The following is a 22,744-nucleotide window of genomic DNA, read 5'->3' as shown; positions in this document are numbered from 1 at the left end:
AATGAGCAACATACCAGAAAAACTGCAGAGAACTACGCACTGGCAGGTCTGTTACAGCAGAACAACACACAGCTTTGCTACTGAACTCATGTTTGTGTAATATGTGTATGTCCATGAGACTCAGATGCCACATACAAAACTCCTTTTATTTATCGTCAGATAACGCCTATAAAATACATTCACTGGAAGGAAACCTACACAGGCTGGTTGGTGGGATGGTTAGATCAGGATGAACTGAACTTACAGAAACAGCTGAATACTATTCCCAAAATAATTTGAGGAGATTTAAATTTAGGCATGTTTCCTATTCACCAACAGAAGAAGCCACTATTACTTCCAGTTTATGGAATTGTTATATTTCATCAGTTCACTTAATATAATATAACTAAATATATTATTGAGGTGAAATGGTCAGTGGAGAAGACTTTAATTATAGCACATTAATTATATATACCTTAATTTGTCACATAGAGTATACATTACTGCATGGTGAAGTTCTGTTCTTTACTGGGCACTGGGTCAGCTATGATACAGAGCAGAGATGACTAGAGGCCTTCAGGGTTCAACAATGATGGCTGGATGCTGCTTGAACCCTTGACCTTTTTGATCAGTATTACAGAGCCTTATCCATTTAACCACCACTGCCTTGTATACAAAGATAAGAAGGCATTCAAAAGCTTATTCACAACTCAAAAATCTTTTCAACATTCTTTATATGCAAACAGTGTAAACGCCACAGCTTCACTTGAACAACTGATCAGTATCAAGTAAAAATACTAAAAAAAGCCTCAGATCGCAGTGTCTGAAACTATTTAACTAACTGCAAAGCATTGGAAGCCCAACAGAAGAAATTATATCTGCATAATTACATTACTATTATAACTAATGGTAATGTAACTAACTCAATAAACATACATTTTCAGAGGACTGGAACAAGGTTACTCTAATTAGCTCACCATTGTTGTACTGTACATTGTTGTACAATCTTGCACTGACACAATGTGAAAAATTAATCTTGCCTGGTAGCCTGTATAGTTAAAAACCTACAAGTACATCTCCTTGTTTGCAGGCATAAAAAAAGCACTCTTTTACTTGTGGTACCAAATGAATCAATAAACAGATGTACATTGTGCCTACAGTACCATTTTGTAAACCCAAAATGAACCTTCTTCCTTCCTGCTTTTTTGTGAAAGCAAATCTGTGATTATGAGCCACTTCACAAATGAGCCCAGAATTAGGCTTGAGTACAGAACATGGATTTATTAATTGAGCAGCAAACACACCACAACATAGCCAGAGTTGTTTTGTAAAACCCTATCCGTAACCCTAACCCTGTATTTTTAGAAGTTGTCCACATCACCAAAGCATAGCTTTATTTATCCCGCTTGTCTCATTCCCAAACTAAGATAAATGTGATGTTGCTGTGTGATCCCTCAAACATGAACTCCAACAACACTATGAAGAGGAAATTTTATATTAATAGAGAAGACTGTGTTGAGCAACACAAGCTTGGGTGCTTATGTAGCTGAATCCCCCGTGGTTATGGATTCTTGCTTAATGAAGGGGACTTGGCCTGTTGTCAGACCCCGCTGTGTGTGTCTGTTTGGGAATGTATATTTGCTACTCAGGCAGCAGTCTCATAACAGTTATGTGATAACATGCAGGCAACTGAGGCAGCTCATCTCTGCTCTGCTTGTGCTCCTCAGCCTGCAGCCTTTAACAGCTCTGTTTATGCTTTCTGGACATTTTCTTGTCTCTATAGACCAGAAACGATAGACTGAGGGTGGATGATTGATAAGGTTCAAGCGCACATTTTCTTTTTTCCTGTATAACAAACAATGTAAACAAAATAAAACTACCACTTATCCTTAACTTCTCACATTTGCAGGCAAGAATCTTGGCTATAATCATTTTGTTGGCTTACTGCAAATATCAGGGATTTTTTACACTTTGGTCTATATTAAATTTCATTTTGATTTGTGGCCCAAAAGAAAAAGCATAATATATTTGTACAGTTTTGGAGGTCCAATTTATGTATCATATACTTATGGGTTCTTTGGCTTTTCCCTATGGGCAAATCCTCACTCTTGGCCACCAATTTTTAAATAATCTAATGAAGAATTAATTGCTGGAGGCTGAGCAGGAAGCTTTGATTTTGAGTAGTTTCAGACTCAGGCAGTTGTTCTGTGACATGCCATTTGCTACCTTGCCCCGGTAGACTTTCTTGCTCACACTGCCATTCTCTGGGATGTTCTTTGGTTTTAGGGGTTTTGGTTCTGGGATGTTCTCTGGTTTTATTTTCCTCGCAGCTATTAATTTAAGCACTGGTCATATGTAGGCTTGATGGTTTCAGGGACTGGAACAAAAAGACGTGACATCACCTAACACTAAGGTCTATATTGATCTTATATAGATATGGATATATGGAGCATTTTAACTACTCTTATTTCAGTGGTAGTAAATTCAAAGCCTGAATCGAAAACCAACAGACAGAAATTTTGACAGTTGCTGCACTGATACTGTAGTTCTATTTTGTGAGCTAAAGTAACACCTTTGTTTTACACTGTGTTAGTGTCTGCATATAAAAATCAGTGTGAAATAAGCCTTATGTGCTGCACACTTTCAGGCCAAGAGTTTTCCAGCTTTAATCTTGATTTTAAAAGAAAAAAATCACATACGGCAGGCATGGCAAAAGAAAATCTCTAGTCCTTGTACACTGTTGTTTACTCATAAAACTATCACAATCCACATGTGAGAATTATGCCATCTGTAACCAAAACTTCTCTTCAACTTCATTTTAGAAATGTTTTATCAGTACAAATGAGCCTTTTAGCCACATATCATGCAATGCTGGTAAATGTTTATCACAGAAGGACCTCTTGTGCAGTCAAGCTTGGAGAAAGCTGGAATGTTTCCATCTCATTATGTCTTCAGGAAAAGTCCTTGCATCAAACCATGTTAGAGTTTGAGGTCAGTTCATCTCTTCCAACCACCTGCCAATCAGACTCAACACCTAAATCTCATCAAAGTGAGTCAGCTTTAAATAAAATGCATGCAGAAACAGGAATATATAAGCTTTGCTGGAACAGTGCACCAAAGTGATTACCAGTGGCTTTACAGGATTTGAATTCAGGTCTGTGTATTCAGGATCTGGTTTGTCTCAGCAATAGATTTAGAGTAGTTTGGAGGTGCATATAAAAAAGGTCAATGGTGCTCCAGGGAGGAAAATCATTGATTGGTGTTTAGCATCAAATTATGACTGGACACAACTGTGCATTTTACAACATGGATCTATGATGACTGTGAGCAAACTAAACCCAGCACCAGATGAGTACCATTCAACACAAGCCATCTGGGATGGACATAGCATTCATGCTGTTCCAAGCTCTTTTCCCAGCAGGAAGATATGCCAATGACAAGAGACAAAAAAAATTTGAACTGAATTTGTATTTTGAATCTTATTAAGTCATACTGGCTTGGAGGCTCAGCAGGGTGCACAGAATGTTGCCTTACAGCTTGAGGTTCCTGGTTTCACTCTTGAACGTTTTGCTGTCTGTGCTTTGTGAGTTTTGTATTTTGAACCCAGTGTCCACATGGGTTTACTCCTAGAGCCATAACAATACATGAATTTGTACCATTTGTAACATATTCATGACCATACATAACCCACACTTATACAAACTCAAATTTGCCTAAATAGTGAGAAATGTCTTGTACTGACTAGATTTGTCTTGATTTCCCTTCTAGTTTATTGCTACAATCCTCATAAGACACTTGAGATATATGTTGATCTGTTTCTCTGTCTACTCTAATGTGTACTCACAAAAAGAACATCTATTTTGGTACAAATTCTGGATTCAGACACCAAACTTAAGAGGTGGCCAACACCTCCTCTGTGTTTCCGATTGAAGATATACTTTGGTAGCAGCTCATCTACGTATTTTACTTTCAAGCCCAGCACAATTAGCTGTCTGGAGCTGTAAGGCCACGTTCACACTGCAGGTAAAAGTGGCCCAAATCCGATTTTTTTTTTTGGGTTCAAGTGACCAGGTCAGACTTCTTCAGGAGTAGTGTGAACACTCAAATCTGGCCCAGATCTGATTTTTTCAAATCAGATCTGGACCACTTCCATATGTGGTCCTAAATCAGACCCAAATCTGATCTTTTCCAATGTGGCCGCAGTGTGAACAGTCAAGGCGGATTTGATGCGACTTTTACGTCAATCTACATCAAAACCTTCGGCGAAACCTTTTTTTTTAATTTTTTTTTATTTTTATTTTATTTTTTTTTTTTTTTGCGCCGGCGAAAACGTGACACAAACATGACTGGTAACGTGTGTGTTAAGAGTGTTATATAAAGTGGTTACGTGAACCAGCTCATAATGCTTGCATTGAATACATCACATTATAGCATTACATGATATGTTTGCTTGCACCAGATGATATAACACTTCCTCCATAACCTCGCCAACTTTTTAGCACAACGGCGTGCTGCGTGTGACGTCATTGTTATTGTTCGTTTGCGCATGCGGGTCAGTTCGAAACAGCAAACAGTTCACACTGGTATCTGATATAGGCCACATTTTAAAAGGTAATGTGAACAGACAAACAAAAAAATCAGATCTGAGCAAAATATCCGAATTGAGCATTAAGACTTGCAGTGTGAACGTGGCCTAAGACAGCTGCAGTCTGTCTGGATGCAGTCACATGAAAGGAGATGTGAATGAAATTGAGAACATGATTGAAACTGGGTTAAAACTCTGTCCAACATCCTTCAAACACTTCAGCAATTCTGCTCTGTTCTAAGGTAGAGCTGGAAAATATGTGCAGATACAGATGTGGCCTTAAGCTACGTTCAAATATGCAGTAATTTTGTCACTACAAGTCAGCAGTCGTTGTGCTATGAAGTCACCAGTACGTGTTCCTATTACAGGCTGCAATACTAAAAATGTTTTTGAGTGGGTGGTACAATTCCATTTGAATACAAATCTGTTTCCTTAACGCTAAAATGAAACATTCTGGATAGAGAGTGTTTGACATAATAATAAGGAGAAATATTAAGTATTATATATTTTGTCATGGATCACATGCGCTCTACTGACTTCATTTATATTTACATTTATGGCATTTGGCAGATGAGCTTTTTCAGAGTGACATACAAAGTGCTTTGAAATCTCTATCAGTGAATACAAAAAAACACTGGTTCACAAGGTTACAGACTTAACATGTTACAGGATAACATCAGCCTAAAACACATTTGCAGAGTCAAATCTGTCTTCAAATGACACGAGTTTGAACAAGCACCTCTGTAGATAAAAATGGCCGAGTCGTTCAGATGTTGTAGAGAAGGAACTGACATGTGCGTGCCACATTATCAACATGTGAGGAAAAGGACAGTTGATTGCCCATGGTTGCGACATGGATGGTCTTCAAGGTTATCCAGAGATATCAGTGAGTTGTGAAGGGATATTGCAAGATTATTACCTGGGGATGGATCACCTGGGATGACCAGAAGTTTGGCTGGGATTGAGCTTCACCTGATGAGCCAACATCCACGATGTAATGGCTGCCAGACATGCTGATATTTAGCAGATGTTGATCCCCTCCATGATATGAGCAACCTTCCAGGTAGGAAGCCAAGGTTTTTTCAGGATAGGAATTGCACTTGCACTCTTGAAGGTAGTGACAAGATGCTATGGATCTATTGATGATTTATGGTGATGATGGGCAGGAGAACTTGCAAGATGGTCTAGATCGGGATTGTATCCATTGGGCAGGGGTGGAGCATAGTGGAGAAGATTGGATGTAGTGCGCATGTGGCTGGATTGCAAGACTGGATGACTTGTAGAATCTTTTGCTGCTATGGTTGAGAGATGTGACAATGAAGCAGTAGGGGAATCTTGGCTGTGTAATGTATGTTTAGTCTGGGCAGAAGTGAAGGTTAGGCAGATTTTCTCAATTTTCTTATTGTAAAAGATGGTGAAGTCTTCAGCAGTCAGGAACGATGAAGCAGGTGGAGCCAGGGGTTCAATATTTAAGAGATGTGGAGCTTACGATGATCTTATGCAGAACCTTCAGTCTTTTCCTTGTAGAGGGCAGTCTTAGCAAGAGTATTTGGCCAGGAGTGCATGGTAAGATCTGCACCGAGTTGTAATTTCTTCCACTTTTTCTCTGCTGAACTTAGTTCTCTCTGATTGCTAACCCATCTATTAGCCAAGAAGCAGGACAAGATGTCTTCTTGGCTTTAGTAGACAGAGGGCAGATAAGGTCCATGGTTAGTGCTTTACTACCATATTTGCAATGTTGAACTTTTCTCAACTCTCCAGTGGTCACTGTCACCCATGACTCTGGAATTCACCAGTTCTCAATGAAAATGAACCGTTCTTGGTTAATTATTGCATTTGTTGTATGAGAGAATAGAGCATTAGGCATAGGATGAAATTGGAATTTGTTCATTGTCAGGTATATATAGTGTTGCTGTTTTATTTCAACATACATTCTGGCAGCTTTAAAGACAAGAGTTTTACTCAGTGTATATTTTTCACAAACCACAAATCTTGCCCAAAGACAGCTGTACAGCATTAATCATTTCTACACTTTTGTTGACCTCAAGAATGAAACAGAATGAAGACAAATCTTCCCCCACACTGCTCACTATCAGTATATTCTGGTCAGTTCATTATAAAGGAATCAAGCAATTTTCAGGCTTTTTATTTTCTATATTATCACCTGTAACTAATACGGTATGTCTTTTTGATAAGGCTATAAATCTTAGTGTCCCTGACTATTTTCACATTAACCTTATTATTTAAATCTGATCACATTAATTTTTGTAAGTAATTTGTGTATTGTCATTATTGAGACCAAATTTGTGCTTTGAAATAACCTGTATGTTTTGTCACATATTGTTGCATGGACAAATATTGGATATGCAGGACCTCAGGCAATATATATGCTATGGAGTTTGTGGCTTAGTTCTAAGTGGAAAGACAGCTAGTTTTATTTTTCATTGAATTTTATTTTTCAGTACTTTAGTATTTGTATTGATTGAACCTGTAACCCCCTAACCCCCATTCCTGCTTATTAAACAAGAAACAAGAATATATACACATTAATCATTCCACTTAGCATGTACAACTTTGTACAACTTGTGCAGATGGTAAACTACTACAGACTGCTTTATTATCTGTTTGATTTGCAGTTGCCTTATGGTCCGGATCTTTATTATCTTCTGCCTCTACACTGCTTTGCACACATTCATTTGGTTTTTAGAATTTTTTTATTTATAAGAATCCACATACTCTTACTATAATTAGCATGCAGTAAAAAAAAAAAAAAAGAGTGAGTAAATTTTTCCTTTTTGCTTTTTTGTTAGCTGCTTATAATTTATTGCTATATTAAAAATCTGTGAAGGCCTGATGAAACATGCTCCCTCATCCCATGTTTAGGAATACATTTCTCACCAAACAAACTGAACAGTGTTTTAATTTGATTCAATATTTTTAATATGGTTGAAATATCCACTGTATAAAAAATGTGGGTGAAAGATTAGCTTCTGACACTCTCCAGCACCGTTTCAGGCCAATGTTTGATTTGTCAGGTCACAAATGGATTAATCAGGCTTTAACTGTACAGAATCCCATTAGCTCTTATCATCTGTTGATTAAACAGTAAATACTGTTCCAGACAGTAATCCATAAACCTAAATCAGCACTGTGAGAAGAATATGTCTTTTACTCGAATTAGCTTTTATGAAGCAACCATTAAATTTGAGTCTTTATTAAAGACACTACTGTAATATGTGGTCATGTACATATGGTGGCCATTTTTCCTTAACAGGTTTTTATGCTGTCTATAAAGAAGCCATAATGTGGGCTTAATAGGCAACTCATTAATGCATCATGTGTAAGGTGGTCTGGAGGAACTATCCATCATTTCTATACAGCGAAGAACATACAGAAAGTGAGATTCAGCTTTCAGTGATCTTTATTGTCTTACCATTTAATCTCCTTATACGCTAAGCTTTAGATTATAAACCTTATCCTCTTTCTAGTTGAATGTTGAGTTTTGACACATGGCAGTTAGAATAACCCAGTTAAATAAAAGCCATATTACTCAACGATAATTGCACTGCCTTTAGCCCGTTTATCTTTGCATAGGTCTATAATAGCCTTCTCCCCATGATCCAAAATATTGGATCCAGAGCTACTGTTTTAATTTGTTTTCTCTGTGGCATGTTTCATGCCACAGGAGTCATTATAATCATGTTGTGTCAGTAGATCATGCTAATTTATTTATTTTTTGCTTTGGGCTATAAGGAAGGTCCCAGTTGTCCAATGTACAATATGTAATATAACAACACAACAATTACATGCAGTAATTACCACATATTGCACATATTGAAAAATATTTTGGTTCAAAAGGGTAATTAAGTGAGTATTCTGAAGAAAAAGACACTTATACACACAGGAGGAAGCATGCTAACAATGTTGTGTAGTAGGTTCGTTACAACACTGCATTCTAACAGTAAATTCTCAATATTGCTAACTTTTAACATTAAATAGCTTGTAATGATAAATAATATACAATTCTATTTTCTTAAGATAAGATAGCATATTGTCAAGATATTGTATATTGTCTACAGAGAAAAAGAGTAACAGTGCCTCCTCGGAATTCACTGAGACCCTGAAGAGGTTAAAGAAGTTAGTTACTAAATATGAATGAATGAATTAACAAATTAATTAATGAATGAATTAATGAATGAAGACATTTTAAAAAGTTATCATATTTGTAGCAGTTAAAAACAGTCAAGGTTACTGGCTGTTACTGAGTTCACCAAAAACAACCACCATTGCCAGCTCATCTTCATCTGGGTCAGCTGGATTTGTATACTCCCTTACTTAGCTAAGTATATTTTTAAAGTAGCTTGTCTAACACTACATTAGTGTGTGCTGGAGAAAGGCTTGGAGACTGTCAGTCACTGAGGCCTCAGCAGTGACTCTAAGATCTAAATGCTACTCTTCCGTATCTTCTGGCACTGGAGCAGGGGCAACTCATTTATATCCATCAGCACATAACTTTGCAGTGCACAGTGGGTTTGGATATAATTTACCTCAGCCTGAAATATGACCAGTAGTAAATGTATAAGGGAAACATTATATTAAATTATTTTGGTACATTATATTAGATGTGCCAGTAATATTCCACCTGGATTTAATGAACGATTCAATGCAGTTAAGCTCATTTCTCTGCCTAACTTGGTATGCGTTATTGGCCTTTTAAAAATATGTAATTCAAAAGTTTTGGCATTCTCAATTCAAGCTGAACAAACACACATACCCACCAACATTGTTTTTTTATTTTCAATTCATGCTGAACACACACACACAGAGAAAAAAAACACGTTTTATTGCCTGATTCATATTGTGTGCCCATGATCATCATTTGACCTCATACGACTATAAGATTGGAAGAGAGAAACTGATTTTATGATTCTCTCTCACACACACACACACACACACACACACACACACACACACACATACAAAAGCAATGCTGTAGGCAATATGATACTCTCATGGTAATAAATTAGTGTAAGGTAATCCTTTGAAGGCCACCAGGACCAATGCTAGTGCTAATCATGCATTGGCATGTTTATTTCATTTTATTTATTTTGGTCCCCTTAAGTATAAAGAACTTCATGTCTAAAAACTGTGTTATAATGAAAATTATTTTATTCATTATTATAAGTATTACTAAGTTACTGAGTCTGCACTGCCCACCTTCTCCTTTGTACCATTCAACACTTCAGTGAAGTTAGAAAATATGTTTTTCACTTATGAGCATATGGTAGAGCTGGATTCTATCTATGAAGAGCCTGCGGCGAGTCAGCAGAGAACTAATTGCTTTTGTTCTATGCTGCATTCTCAATGTAATGGGTCATCGATGTGCTCTCCTTAGTGTTAGCTGCTTAACCACAGCTGAGATTTGTAATTGCCCTTTTCACACCAAACAGCTTTCCACTTCTCACTTGGTAAAAACCTTTTGTTGCCTCTTCCCCAGCTGGCATGTCTATCCTTCAATGCTCCTATTTTTAAGCCATTTTTATATCAAGAATTTACAGTAATGCCCCATCTTATAAATGTGGATTAACTGTCAGTAATAATATGATGAGGCATTTAGTTCTCTGTAGAGAATGCTGAGGGATTTTGCCTACATTGTTTGTGGTGTTTTGTTAAAATACTGTATTGTGCATGTTACTCAAAAGGTAAAGGTAGTCTAATATAACTAGTTTAATGTTTGTTGTGTTCAGTATGATAGTTTAAAGAAGGACGAAGTTGAAAGTCTGAGTTTAATTATTTAATTATTGATTGGTTGGTATATTTAAGATACACTTTTTTGGATTTTATTGTTTATATACAGTAACAAAAAAACTCAATCTGCCAATATAATCAGCCCTTCCAGGAGTTTTTTCTGTTTGTCATGGCCAAAAAGTCACTGTTATGATTTTCCTGTTAATTTCTGCACCTGTGAAATCCAGGATGGAATGAATAATGCTATAAAATGTGCAAATTATTTCTGTTAGGATACAACTGAACTGATCCTCATGTAGAATTAGCATAGTTTCCTGAAAAGTGAATTTTTTTTATAGCATTTTGCGGTGTAGTACAGTTTTTATGAAGACTTTATATTTTAAAGTAATGTAAAATCATGTGATTTAATTTGCCAGGAATTTACTGTACATCCTAAAGGGATTTTTACAGTATGAGCGTACATTCCTAAGGGAGCTATTCTGATTGGATTTATGAGGGAAGTGTGAATATGAAGGCTGAGGTTTGGAAATGAGGCTATAAAAAGGAGTTAATATCATAGGGGTAGGAGGGAAAAGAGTGCCTGCTAAAATGACATGTTTGTTTAGCTGAAGTATTGTGTGTCACGTAAAGTATTGTGTGTAAGGAGTCACCCGTACAAAAATGAATAAGTTGGCATAGTGACGTAGTGACATGTGCAGTGCAACTTTGTAAAGTCTACATTTTCAATACAAAGTGTTCCAGATCTTTCAATTCAATTCAATTCAATTCAAGTTTATTTGTATAGCGCTTTTTACAATTGACATCACAGAACATAAACATAGAACAAAGGTTCCTAATATAAAGAATAATATAAAGATTAATAGAATACAAAATTCAAGATTAATATTAGATATATTTAGTTCACAATGTGTATGTACAATATGTATTTATCCCCAATGAGAAAGTCTGAGGTGACTCAGGCAGCAGTGGCAAGGAAAAACTTCCTTAGATGGTAAAGGAAGAAACCTTGAGAGGAACCAGACTCAAAGGGGAACCCATCCTCATACGAGTGACACTGGAGGGTGTTATTATAAATATACAGTCAAACAAATGTTGTATTAATGTAAAAGATCACATTGAGTTCACATCTCCTCTTTAGTATCGCAGAGTCCAACTGGAGCTGGTAGATCTCTAGATGCTGCTAGATGCCTCAGGACTCACAGAGTCGGCCTCATCTCAGTATAGGTCCAAAATCTTCATCGCATGGAAGACGATCGGAGCTGGTATAATTTCTGGGTGCCTTGTCATGGGTAGAAAGAGAGAAGCAGTAGAGAAGGATTAACATGTCTGCTGTTCATAAAATGTGCAAGTCTGATGTACTGTAATAGTGCACAATATTATGGGTACGCCTGACTAAACAGATGACTTTTTAATTTACATTTAAACTGGGAAAGTGTGTCTACGCACTGAACACTATCAGGAAGACTATTCCAAAGTTCAACGCTCTACCACCTTTAGTAGACTTAGATATTCTGGGAACTACCAGGAGTCCTGAGTTTTGTGATCTCAGAGAGTGTGAAGGATTGTAACGTGCTAGAAGACTAGTTAGATACATTGGAGCTGAACCATTAAGAGCCTTTTAGGTAAGTAGCAGCAGTTTGTAATCAATTCTAAACTTAACAGGTAGCCAGTGTAGAGATGATAAAATTGGGGTTATATGATTGCACTTTCATGTCCTGGTGAGAACTCTGGCAGCTGCATCTTGGACTAACTGTAGCCTATTTATTAAAGATGCAGGACAACCACCTAGTAATGCATTACAATAGTCCAGTCTAGAGGTCATGAATGCATGAACTAGCTTATCAGCATCAGATACAGATAGGATGTTTCTCAGCTTGGCAATATTTCTAAGGTGGAAGAAGGCTGTTTTTGTAATATGGGTAATATGATTTTCAAAAGACAATTTGCTGTCTAATATAACACCCAGGTCTTTCACCATTGTGCTACTAGTAACAGTACATCCCTCTAAATGGAAGTTGAATTGTGAGAGTTTCTGTGTACTGGTTTTTGGACCGATAAGTAGTATTTTTGTCTTATCGGAGTTTAACAACAGAAAATTACAGCTCATCCAATCTTTTATCTCTCTAAGGCACTGAGTTAATTTGGACAATTTAGTTATTTTATCTGGTTTTGATGAGATATACTGTATTAACTGTTTCATCAGCATAACAGTGGAAACTAATCCCATGTCTTCTAATGATGTTCCCTAAGGGAAGCATGTATATCGAGAAAAGCAGAGGTCCTAGAACTGATCCTTGAGAGACCCTATAATTAACGGGCAATAAACGAGGATTCACCATTTAATTCTACAAAATGGTATCAATCGGACAGGTAGGATCTAAACCAACTTAAAGCCTGTCCATGAATACCTGTGTAATTTTGTAAGCGGCCTGAAACCTGACTGAAACTCTTCAAAGATATTGTCCTCCTGTAAGAAGGAGCTCAGTTGAACAGACACAACATTTTCGAGTATTTTAGACATAAACGGAAGATGTGAAATAGGTCTTTAATTTGATAGTTCATTAGGATCTAGATTCTGTTTCTTAATGAGTGGCTTAATAACTGCCAACTTGAAAGATTTAGTAACCTAAAGTTAGCGAGGAGTTAATAATATTAAGAAGAGGCTCACCAGCTTTATGTAACACTCCTTTCAGTAATTTAGTTGGAATGGGGTCTAGTGAACAAGTTGTTGGTTTAGCTGTAGTAATAAGCTTATCTAACTCTTCCTGTCCTGTACTTGTAAAGCACTGTAGTTGTGAGTGTAGAGCTTTAGGTGAGACTGGGTCACAAGGTGCTCTCACATGTTGAATATCACCTATTTTGTTCCTGATGCTTTCAATTTTATCAGTGAAGAATCTCATAAAATCCTCACTACTGAACTGTGATGGAATAGTGTGTTCGGATTTCTGTTTTTTTTTTTGTTAATCTAGCCACTGTGCTAAATAAAAACCTGTGATTGTTCTGGTTACTTTCTATGAGTTTGCTAAACCTCTAATTTAGTTTTTCTCCACCTTCACTCGAGATTACAGGTTTCTCTCTTGAGGGTGTGAGTATGACTATTATACCATGGTGCAGGTGTTTTGTCTCTAAATTTCTTTAATCGGATGGGGGCAACAGTGTCTAATGTGCGAGTGAATATAGCACCTATGCTGTTAGTCATTACATCTAGATTGTTTGTGTTTAAGGGTACAGTAAGAAGTTCAGACAGATCAGGCAGGTTATTTGTGAATCTGTCTTTAGTGGTCGGAATAATAGTTCTACCGAGTCGATAACGTGATGAGACACAGTTAGTCTGTTCTACAGGTAGTGTGTACATTATGAGGTAATGGTCTGTGATGTCATCACTTTGAGGTATGATATGTATATCAGTGACATCTATTCCATGTGATATTATTAAATCTAGTGTATTATTAAGATGATAAGCTGCTCTAGTGATGTTTTGTTTAAGCCCAAATGAGTTTAGTAGGTCCATAAATGTGAGTCCTAAAGCATCGTTTGTATCGTCAACGTGAATGTTAAAATCGCCACCAATTAATGCTTTATCAAAATTAACCAATAGGTCTGAAAGAAAATCTGCAAATTCTCTTAGAAAAACAATGTAGGGCCCTGGGGGTCTATGCACGGTCACTAGAGCAAGAGACATCACGGATTTTTTCGTGTGCATGTGCGAGTGTAACATTAAGAATAATTACTTCAAAAGAAATAAATCTATACTATGTTCTCTGGGTAACAGTAAGGAAATCACTAAGGATAGTGGCAACACCACCTAAACGACCAGTCTGAAGAGGCTCATGCTTATAGATATATCCTCATAATGTAGACTCATTTAGACCGATGTAATCATTTGGTTTAATCCAAGTTTCAGTAAGGCAGAGTGCAGTAAGGCTATTTTCTGAGATGATTTCATTTACAATAAGTGATTTAGGTGCAATTGATCTAATGTTCAGAAGCCCAAAATTTAGGAACTGTTTTTGTTTGTTTGTTTGGCATTTTCCTGGTCTAATTACATTAGGATTATTTCGAGAACTTCTCATGCATTTACTTTTTGTTCTCACTACTCGGGGAACAGACACAGTTTCTATAAGATAAGCTATGTGTGCATTTGTGTCAATGTGATGAGGTGAAGGATGGCTATTGAAATTTAGATTTAAATCGTATTTTACCAGTCAGAAGGTCTTCATAAGAATGCTTAATTTGTTAGTGCAGCAGATTTGCACCAAACTCATCAGACAAATCAGACAGCACATCATCATGTCATCACCTAATGCTTTTGTTCTATATGTATGAACGTGGAGTGGATGTGTACAGCTGCTGTCATCACTCAGTTTCTCTGTGTGTAGGCAAGAGAAACCATGCAAGCAGAGGATTCCTAGTGTAGAGAAGAAGAAAAGAGCTTTGAAAGTTCTTGAAAGCATAACCCACGTGCTTAACTGTCAGGCTGCAACAGCACTGAGAACTGAGTCCACATGGGGCAGAATCTCAAAAGCATATATGCGTTTTGATACTCTGTCTTACATTATAACTGAGTCACAGAAATTTCTACAATGGAAAACAGCATGGCTTGGGTAGATTGTACAAATTGAATTACTTTATACCACTGAATTCTTTCATCTGCAAGACATTAATGAGTAATACTTATTCACTCTTCTGAGGCTTAACATGGGTGTCATTTGGATCTCTGAAGCTTGTTGTTTGAAGCCACAACTATTTGCTTTTTTGTGACACTTTGATAGATTGTATACCACATTGAACTGTAAAGTAAACCGTCATTAATCATTATTAAATTCTCTGTAGGATTGTTTTGAGTTTGAGTGAATTTCTGTTGTGTCTGTCTGCTATTTCAACTTTTCCACAATCTTCATTAGTAATAGTATTAAGAGGTCACAAGGACAAGGCCATCTGTCCACATTTGACTGATATGGCAGGGCCAGAAACTAGATCAAAACCCATCAGGCTACAGGTTGACAATTAACTGTAGGAGAAACGGCTGATGTAGGAGCACAGACCTCCTGTGAATCATCTATCCATCAAATTCCCCAATGGCTAAACCATATTCTCTCCAGTCTTGACACAGTCTGCTACTCTCCATCTCACTGCCAGGCTATAAAGATCCTGTCTGTCTGTATATCATTTTTATTGCTGCTGATGGGCCTGCAGTTAACACGGTCATTAATAACCATGGCTGGACAAATTTAAGAAGATTCAGAGAAGAAACAAAGATAATTTTTCCAGGGAGTATGGAGGATGGTGCGTTCTAAAATCGCACCAAATGTCACTAAACACGTGCTATTTGTGAGAATATAGAGTTAAAAGTAAATCCAGTTAGCCTGCTGGGAGGAACTGAACAGTAGGGGTCAGTCTATGTCCATTTTAACCTTTTGTTATGATTTAGTTAGCGGTACTAAAGTAGATGAAGAGTAGTTTGCTTATCGAGTTACTTACCACATAATGTGGGAATTGTCTTAAATCACGTCATATATCTCAGCTGTTAGGGTGGAGCATGTTTAGCCTTCACTGTTCTAGCAGTGGCAGTCGTGACATGAACTTTAAAAAAACTTCTTTCTTTTCTTTTTTTAAAGATAGAACGAATGAAAGAAAGAAAGACATTAACTGTTGCTGCCTGATGGGATCAGAATGAGGCATTTCTAAGAGAAGACTAAGACCCAACTGACCTGAGGACGGTGGTCAGTGGTCTCGGTGTGTTAGTGATGCTGACTCTGCTGGATCCTTATAAATCTTGTTTTAGTTTGCATCATCTTCAGCATTAGGGCTCCTGGTTCATCACAAACAGTTTATAAAAATAGTTTATAAAAATCACATCTAGATTCACTGCAAGCCTCAACAAGCAGATGCTCAATAAATGAGACTTTTTACTTTATTTATTTTTTATAAAATTGGTAACAGATGCTTTAGTACATTTACATTAATGGAAGGTCTTTTTAAAAATATGCTATGTACCAAAGATGTTTTCTTCCAAAAATTGGTATTGGCTGTGTGTGTAGATTTAGTAATGAATACATATAATCTCAGAGAAAATGGCACTGCGCTAGGTAACGCTCATAAAAAATCTCTTATAGCCTCCATTTCTAAGTAATAATAAAGTGACCTGCTTTAAAGGTCTATTAAAGTTCAAAAGTCAGTGTCTGTGTTAATTAGTTGTTATCAGTCCCTACAGAACCCAATTTTAGATCTCTGTCTTTGTGTATAGAAGAAAGTAATCAGTCCTGTGCCCAGCCTGATACTCTTGATAGTGTTCTTCACTGTTCTTGTTTGGACATGTAGGCAGTGGCAATCAGTCAGCTAACCTACTTTAGTCATCTGGACATAAATAACCACATACATTCACAATTCTGAATAACATTTTTTTTTCTGTATTTCCAAAACACACATTGAATCAATCAGCCCCTTAAGAACTAAATGAATGATATCATAGAAGGCTTTGAACAATTACTAAATCACAAGATTAGGGACAGCAAAAGGAAGATTGGTTACATTCATAAAGAAGCTTAAGAAGTGAAAGCCTTGCATGAATCCATTACGGCAATGACGACTGTCTGTTTGTGCATGAAAAACTCTGCATCATGCAAAAAAATGTATTGCTCAATATAGAATGTGCATGTGAGATGCTCCTGAAGTATTACAGTATATGCAACTCTCTATTTGATTGTATATAGTAGCTGATGCATGGCCTGCACTTGCTTCTATTTTGCCTCTGCAAGGTGATGAATGTACAGACTTCCTTGAACAGGAGAAGATGTGTGTGTGGGGAGGTGTACATCTCTGCACTGCCTTGCGCATAGCCATGCTCGTGACCCACAGGATGATGCTCAGTAATGTGGGGCTCGATGATGGAACAAATCCTTATCCTGAGCTCAGATTTCTCCCTCTCTGTCTTTTCCCGCATTGCCTATCTGCTCTCACTTTGGGTTCATTCATTTGTGATTTACTGTGTATTAACACTAATTATATCTTTCTCTTTATTTATTTCTCTTTTTAATTCTTTATTCTCTCTCTCTCTCTCTCTCTCTCTCTCTCTCTCTCTCTCTCTCTCTCTCTCTCTCTCTCTCTATCTCTCTCTCTCTCTCTCTCTCTCTCTCTCTCTCTCTCTCTCTCTCTCTCTCTCTCTCTAAATAGCAAGCTACTGTGTGTTTTGCTGTACTTATTGTTGTTGCTTATGATACTGTGTTTACCTTGTTTGCTTCTTTCTCATACTTTTTTCTGTTTATTTTTGTTTGTTTTCTTTTGTTGTTTTGAGATTGGTTTTGTTGCTTTGAGCGCTTTCTTTCCCCTTCTCTAACCCTGCGTTCATTTTGTTGTGGCCCGGCCGCAGTCCAGGATGACGCTGCCCCAGGTACCCAGGAGTACATTATGTTGCGGCAGGATTCCATCCATTCAGCGGATATAAGGAGTAAAGGCTCCCCCTTTCGTGCTAAGTGTCACGAAATCTTCTGCTGCCCGCTGAAGCAAGCTGTCCTCAAAGAAAGCGCAGAGCCTGAAGGTTTGTCTGTAACTCATCCATGGATTTTTTTGTTTTCTTCTTTTATGCTTCTCATACAGTATATGTTTCTCCTTTTTCTTCAACCTTAACAAATAAACAAACAAAACAAGAATACACATTTTAAAGCCCTCTGTGTTGCATATTTATGCTTTTTGTGTAGCAAGGGCTTCAGTCCTGTAGTGTCTGGAAGGCTGCCTTGTCTACTGTGTGTATGCACGTATGTCCCTTGCAGCCACATTCCCTCAGGCAAATGTAGGCCTCAGGTTTGTGGTTTCTATGAAATGCATGCACCAGAAAAAAGCTCTCCCAATGCTCTCTCAATCTGCCACTGCTGATGAACAGCTATCAATTAAAAAATAAAAATAGCTGCTTTCAGGGTGTCCGCAGGAGCTTAAGGCTTATTTAGTTTTGTTTTACAAACAAAAAAATGCCCTAACTTGATATTGTACACTGCCTATTCAGTCCAATTAAACAAATTCTGTGAACGAATTTGACATCAGTCATGTCTAAAAAGTCTTTTTTTATGAAACCTAATATTTATTTAAACTTTATTATTATTATTATTATTATTATTATTATTATTATTATTATTATTATTATTATAAGTAGTAGTAGTATTAGTAGTAGTATTATAGTAGTAGTAGCAGTAGTATTAATTAATCAATCAATCAATTAATCAATTAATTTATTAAAACTATAAAAACAAAACTGACAGATTTTTGCAATATAAATGTATACACATATGTACAGTGTCCCTTAAAGTATGCAAAGTGTCTATACTTTAAATCATATTATTAAGAGACTACTATGTGAAAAAAGAATATAACCCTGGATCCTTCGACACCTTGGCAGTTTAAGGAAATAAAATGCAAACAGGGTTTTTAAGATTAGCTGACTATGACCGTTTGATGAGATCTTCAAAATTTTAAACTCAAGGGTACATGCAGACACCCTATGCTTAAAGTTAGATTTTAAAAGTTTTATACTGATGGTGACAGTTTTTCCCATCATGACCCTGATTTTTCTCTTCTTGCTGATATTGCTCGTCTTCTCCAATGTGCTATTAGCTTGCCTGATGGCTGCTTCTTCCCTCTGCCATGAAATAACCCATTCCTTTAGGCTATGCCTCTCAGTCTTTCTTATAGGAGACACAAACAATGCAATTTAGCAAATCCATGCTTGCCTTTTGAAGTTCTGAAAGAAAGGAGGATTTTTGAAATTCCTCTCCCTGTACCATTTCACTCGCAGTTCATCTGTGTTTGCTCATGTCTTTGAATAGCGTGATAGTTTAAAACACAGGGTAGGCATGTGGCTGAGTTCATGCATGCTCGCAGATAACCAGAGAAGGTGAGCTTTGCTTTGTGTGTTACCTTTGTGTGCTTTGGAGACCTGTAGAGTTTAAGACTGTGTGTGAAAGTGTTTTCCTTTTCAGACATTTCAGGCCTCTGGGTAAGCCATCACAGTTTATGAATGAAATCACATGTAAATACAGTTGTCATTATGTAGAATGGAAATATAGAATGATAAATCATTTAGCTTAAAAAAAAAACAATTCTGTAGATTACACATTTAATGAGTTTTCCTGTATTTCTGTTGGTGATTATGCCTGTCGGGCAATCACTGATGCACGTGTTAGTCTGTCAGTGTTTTCTTCAGTGTTCAGTTAAGATGTTTAAAACAGATTATTCTGTGGATGAGGCTGCACGTCAGTGAGAGACTACAGATCTATTATTCAGTTTAACTGTGGCTGTGCTAAGACGTGACTAAATTTCCAACGTGTGCGTCTTATGTAACGTTCTTGAGGGTGTCATTAAGATTGTGGAGACTGATGCATGTCTGGGCATGGGGTCTCTGTGCAGCTGCTAAACCTCAGGAAAGCCAGCAGTATATTTACAGTGGGTATGGGTACATAAAGGCATCAGATTGCGCTACCACAAATAGAATATTTATTTTACTGATTCTTAATATATTTCTTCTACAAACACAAATAAACACATATTGACACACAAAATGACTGTTCATCCAGCTCCTCACAGATCTAAGGGTCATATCAGTTTGATCGAACCATAGCTCCTCCGACTTCACCATGTCATCTCACCTTTTCACCTGCCATCTTATTCTCTAGCAAAAAATATATTCCGATGAATTTAGAAATCTTAAATTTTGTTTGTTATCCATTGAACTTGTCATCAAGCAGCCTTAAAGCACAGGATATTCTGTAAACCGAGTTTAATCAGTTACCTGATTTGTTTTTATAGGCTTTACATCATTTAATATGCAGGCACTGAGTGCAAAAACCATAGTACCTCATTTTAACTTGTCAGTGTGTTCTTATCTAATTTGTTTTTGGTGATGATTATGAACTACATTTGTGTCAGACTAGAAAATGAAGCTTGAAGATTTATTTCTCATTTCTTTGCAACCATTATCTCTGTCTAGCATCTAACCAGCTCATGAATTTCCGTGAGTAATGACACTGAGTTTCTCATTCTCCACTACCACTGCCAAAGCAAAGACACTTGGAATGAAATGAAGCCTCATGGACTGTCCCAAAAGTCCTTTTAACATCCCCACACCTCGATCACTCACACATTAGAAGTCCTCATTTCCCTGATCACAAAAGTGCTGACTTGGAGGAGTGCTCACTTGAAGTGCTTATGTTGCCATTTGAAATTTCTGCATTGAAGTAAATTTGCACTGTCAATACAGAGAGGTGTATGATTGGGAATAACGATAATATAATTATTTTATCTGACAGCAAACTTTGTGTTGCACCAATGCAATGCCATGATGGAATAAGATCATGAGAGAGGGGTCAAGCTATAAGGCATGAAATGCATGCCCACACATGGCAATATGAACCAAACTACCTTTCTACACATGTAGGTTGTTATGGCTATATAACACAATTATTACGCATTATAGATTTTCTACAAAAAGCTTCATAAAGCAACCTTACTCGATTAAAAGAACTCAATATCATATCTTTGTACTTTTTTGCAATAACTGGAGAAAATATTACAGACAAAAAAGCACATATTGTAAAGTGTTTTTGAAGTAACTTTAATACTTATGTTAATTGTATCCCAAACTTTGGTAAAGCAAACTATTATAAACAAATTATAAATTTAATTATGTAGAAATGTAATGCAGTCCTTAATATTTCTTATGAAAAGCACTACTTTGTTATGACAGGAAGCCATCTTCAGAAATATTTCTGTTACGGTTCATCCTGCACTTTTGGCCATGTGCTTCTGTTTATGCTCACGTGTTTGCCCTGCCTTTTTTTTACTCCTCCCCGTCTCTGCACACCTGTTCCCTATGTGTTCATTGTCATGTCTTTTTAACCTTCCCGCGTTGCCTATGGCAGTGCGGAATCATCGTCAGTGTATGTTGTTCCTCCTCGTCTGTCATGACTCAGCCCGGACTTTTGGCCATGTGCTATTGTTGTTGTCACGCCTTCGTCTTCTCCTCCCTGTTTCATCACCTGTTCCTAATGTTGTCATTATCTGTATAGTATTTAAGTGAGCCGCGTTGCTGAAGGCAGCGCGGAATCGTTAGTTGCGTTATACCCGGTGTCATGTCTAGTCTATGTTAAGTGTCGTCATCTGTTTTATTTCAGTTCTCGTCATGTTTTTGTACCTGTCTTCATTATTTATTAAACCCCCTTTCATTTGAAGCTATCCTGCGTACGGGTCTGTCTCCTTCCATCCTGGTTGTGACATCGTCCTTTGTCCTGTGTAGTTTTCGTCTGTGTTCCTGTTCTTTCTATTTATTTATTAAACCCTATTTATTTGAAGCTATCCAGTATCTTGGTCTGTCTTCCTCCTCCCGGTTGTGACAATTTCCCTTTTAAATAATCTTATCAGGTGTATTTTCTAATAGCAGACTAACATTGACTATGAAGCCAAACTACACATTGAAAAAGTTATTTTCTACATAATGTCTATTAAATGACAACTAAATTATAAATTAAGTTAAATGTTCAGAAAATGATTTTATTCCAAATTCCACCTGATTTCTTTTACTTCATGTTTTTATGAGACCCCACCACCAAAAAGGGCCTTAAAGCAAGATTCCTGTTCCCTTCAGACCTGCATCCTGAACTTTGCTATAAAGTACGATGGTATTCTCCTACAGTATGCGGCTGGCCAAGCTGTATAACCTACAACTAATTTAGTTGAACTTTGTCATGATGTTAATCACATGTTGCTTAGATCAGCATGGCGGCAGCGTGGCCTGTACTCCATCACACACACACTCTTTGTTACAGTGACAATGCTACCTATCAAGTAGTATTTCATGATACATTTAACTTCTTCCACAAGTTTTGCAGCCTTTGTGGCTGTCATTAAATTACACTCAGACTTCTTGATCTTCTCTGTTTACACCTACTGTAACAGCTGCACTGAGCTCAGCATCTTTGCTTTCAATCCAGTTACACATTCAGTGACAAAGGTAGCCACTTTGTCATTACAATCACTAGACAAAACATTCTGTCCTGTTTTCATTATAGGTGTTTGAAGTCAACAGCTAGCTTAAAAATGAATTTAGTGGTGACACAAACACAGACATAGACACAGTGTAAACAAACACATTACTAGACACTACAAGGCTGTCTCAGAAGAGAGAGAGATCAATCACTAAAACTGATAGCCATATGTTAAAACTCAATACTCTGTATTACAGAGTACACACTGGAGGTTCATTTTTTATCAGTCACCACTCCTGTCACTCTCACATACCACTCTCATCTCTTTTGACTGTCATGATGATGTTATCAAACCTCCTGGACCAGACTCTGTTTAGTGTAAACACAAGTAGAGAAATGTTATGGCTCTGGTAATATGTGTAAGCTACATGAGATCAGTGGAAGGCCAGATGGTAGTGGAATA

At 37.1% G+C, this 22,744-nt stretch overlaps 1 protein-coding gene across 7 annotated transcripts in view; it reads left to right on the top strand.

Moving 5' to 3' along the window:
- The window catches only part of fgf13a (fibroblast growth factor 13a), a 101,399-nt gene that overhangs the window by 32,869 nt on the left and 45,786 nt on the right, over positions 1-22,744 (top strand). For 3 of the 7 annotated variants that reach the window (XM_060885639.1, XM_060885638.1, XM_060885640.1), the window contains one exon: positions 17,682-17,849. The exons of the other annotated variants lie outside the window; for them this stretch is intronic. In XM_060885639.1, coding sequence (XP_060741622.1) covers positions 17,682-17,849 — 168 coding nt within the window. The remainder of the gene's footprint in view (positions 1-17,681; positions 17,850-22,744) is intronic. 7 annotated transcript variants of the gene reach the window in all.

The sequence above is a fragment of the Tachysurus vachellii genome, chromosome 13 (assembly GCF_030014155.1).
Source record: "Tachysurus vachellii isolate PV-2020 chromosome 13, HZAU_Pvac_v1, whole genome shotgun sequence".
Classification (NCBI taxonomy): domain Eukaryota; kingdom Metazoa; phylum Chordata; class Actinopteri; order Siluriformes; family Bagridae; genus Tachysurus; species Tachysurus vachellii.
Note: the sequence above shows the minus strand (reverse complement) of the source record. Positions and strands in the feature narration are given on the sequence as shown.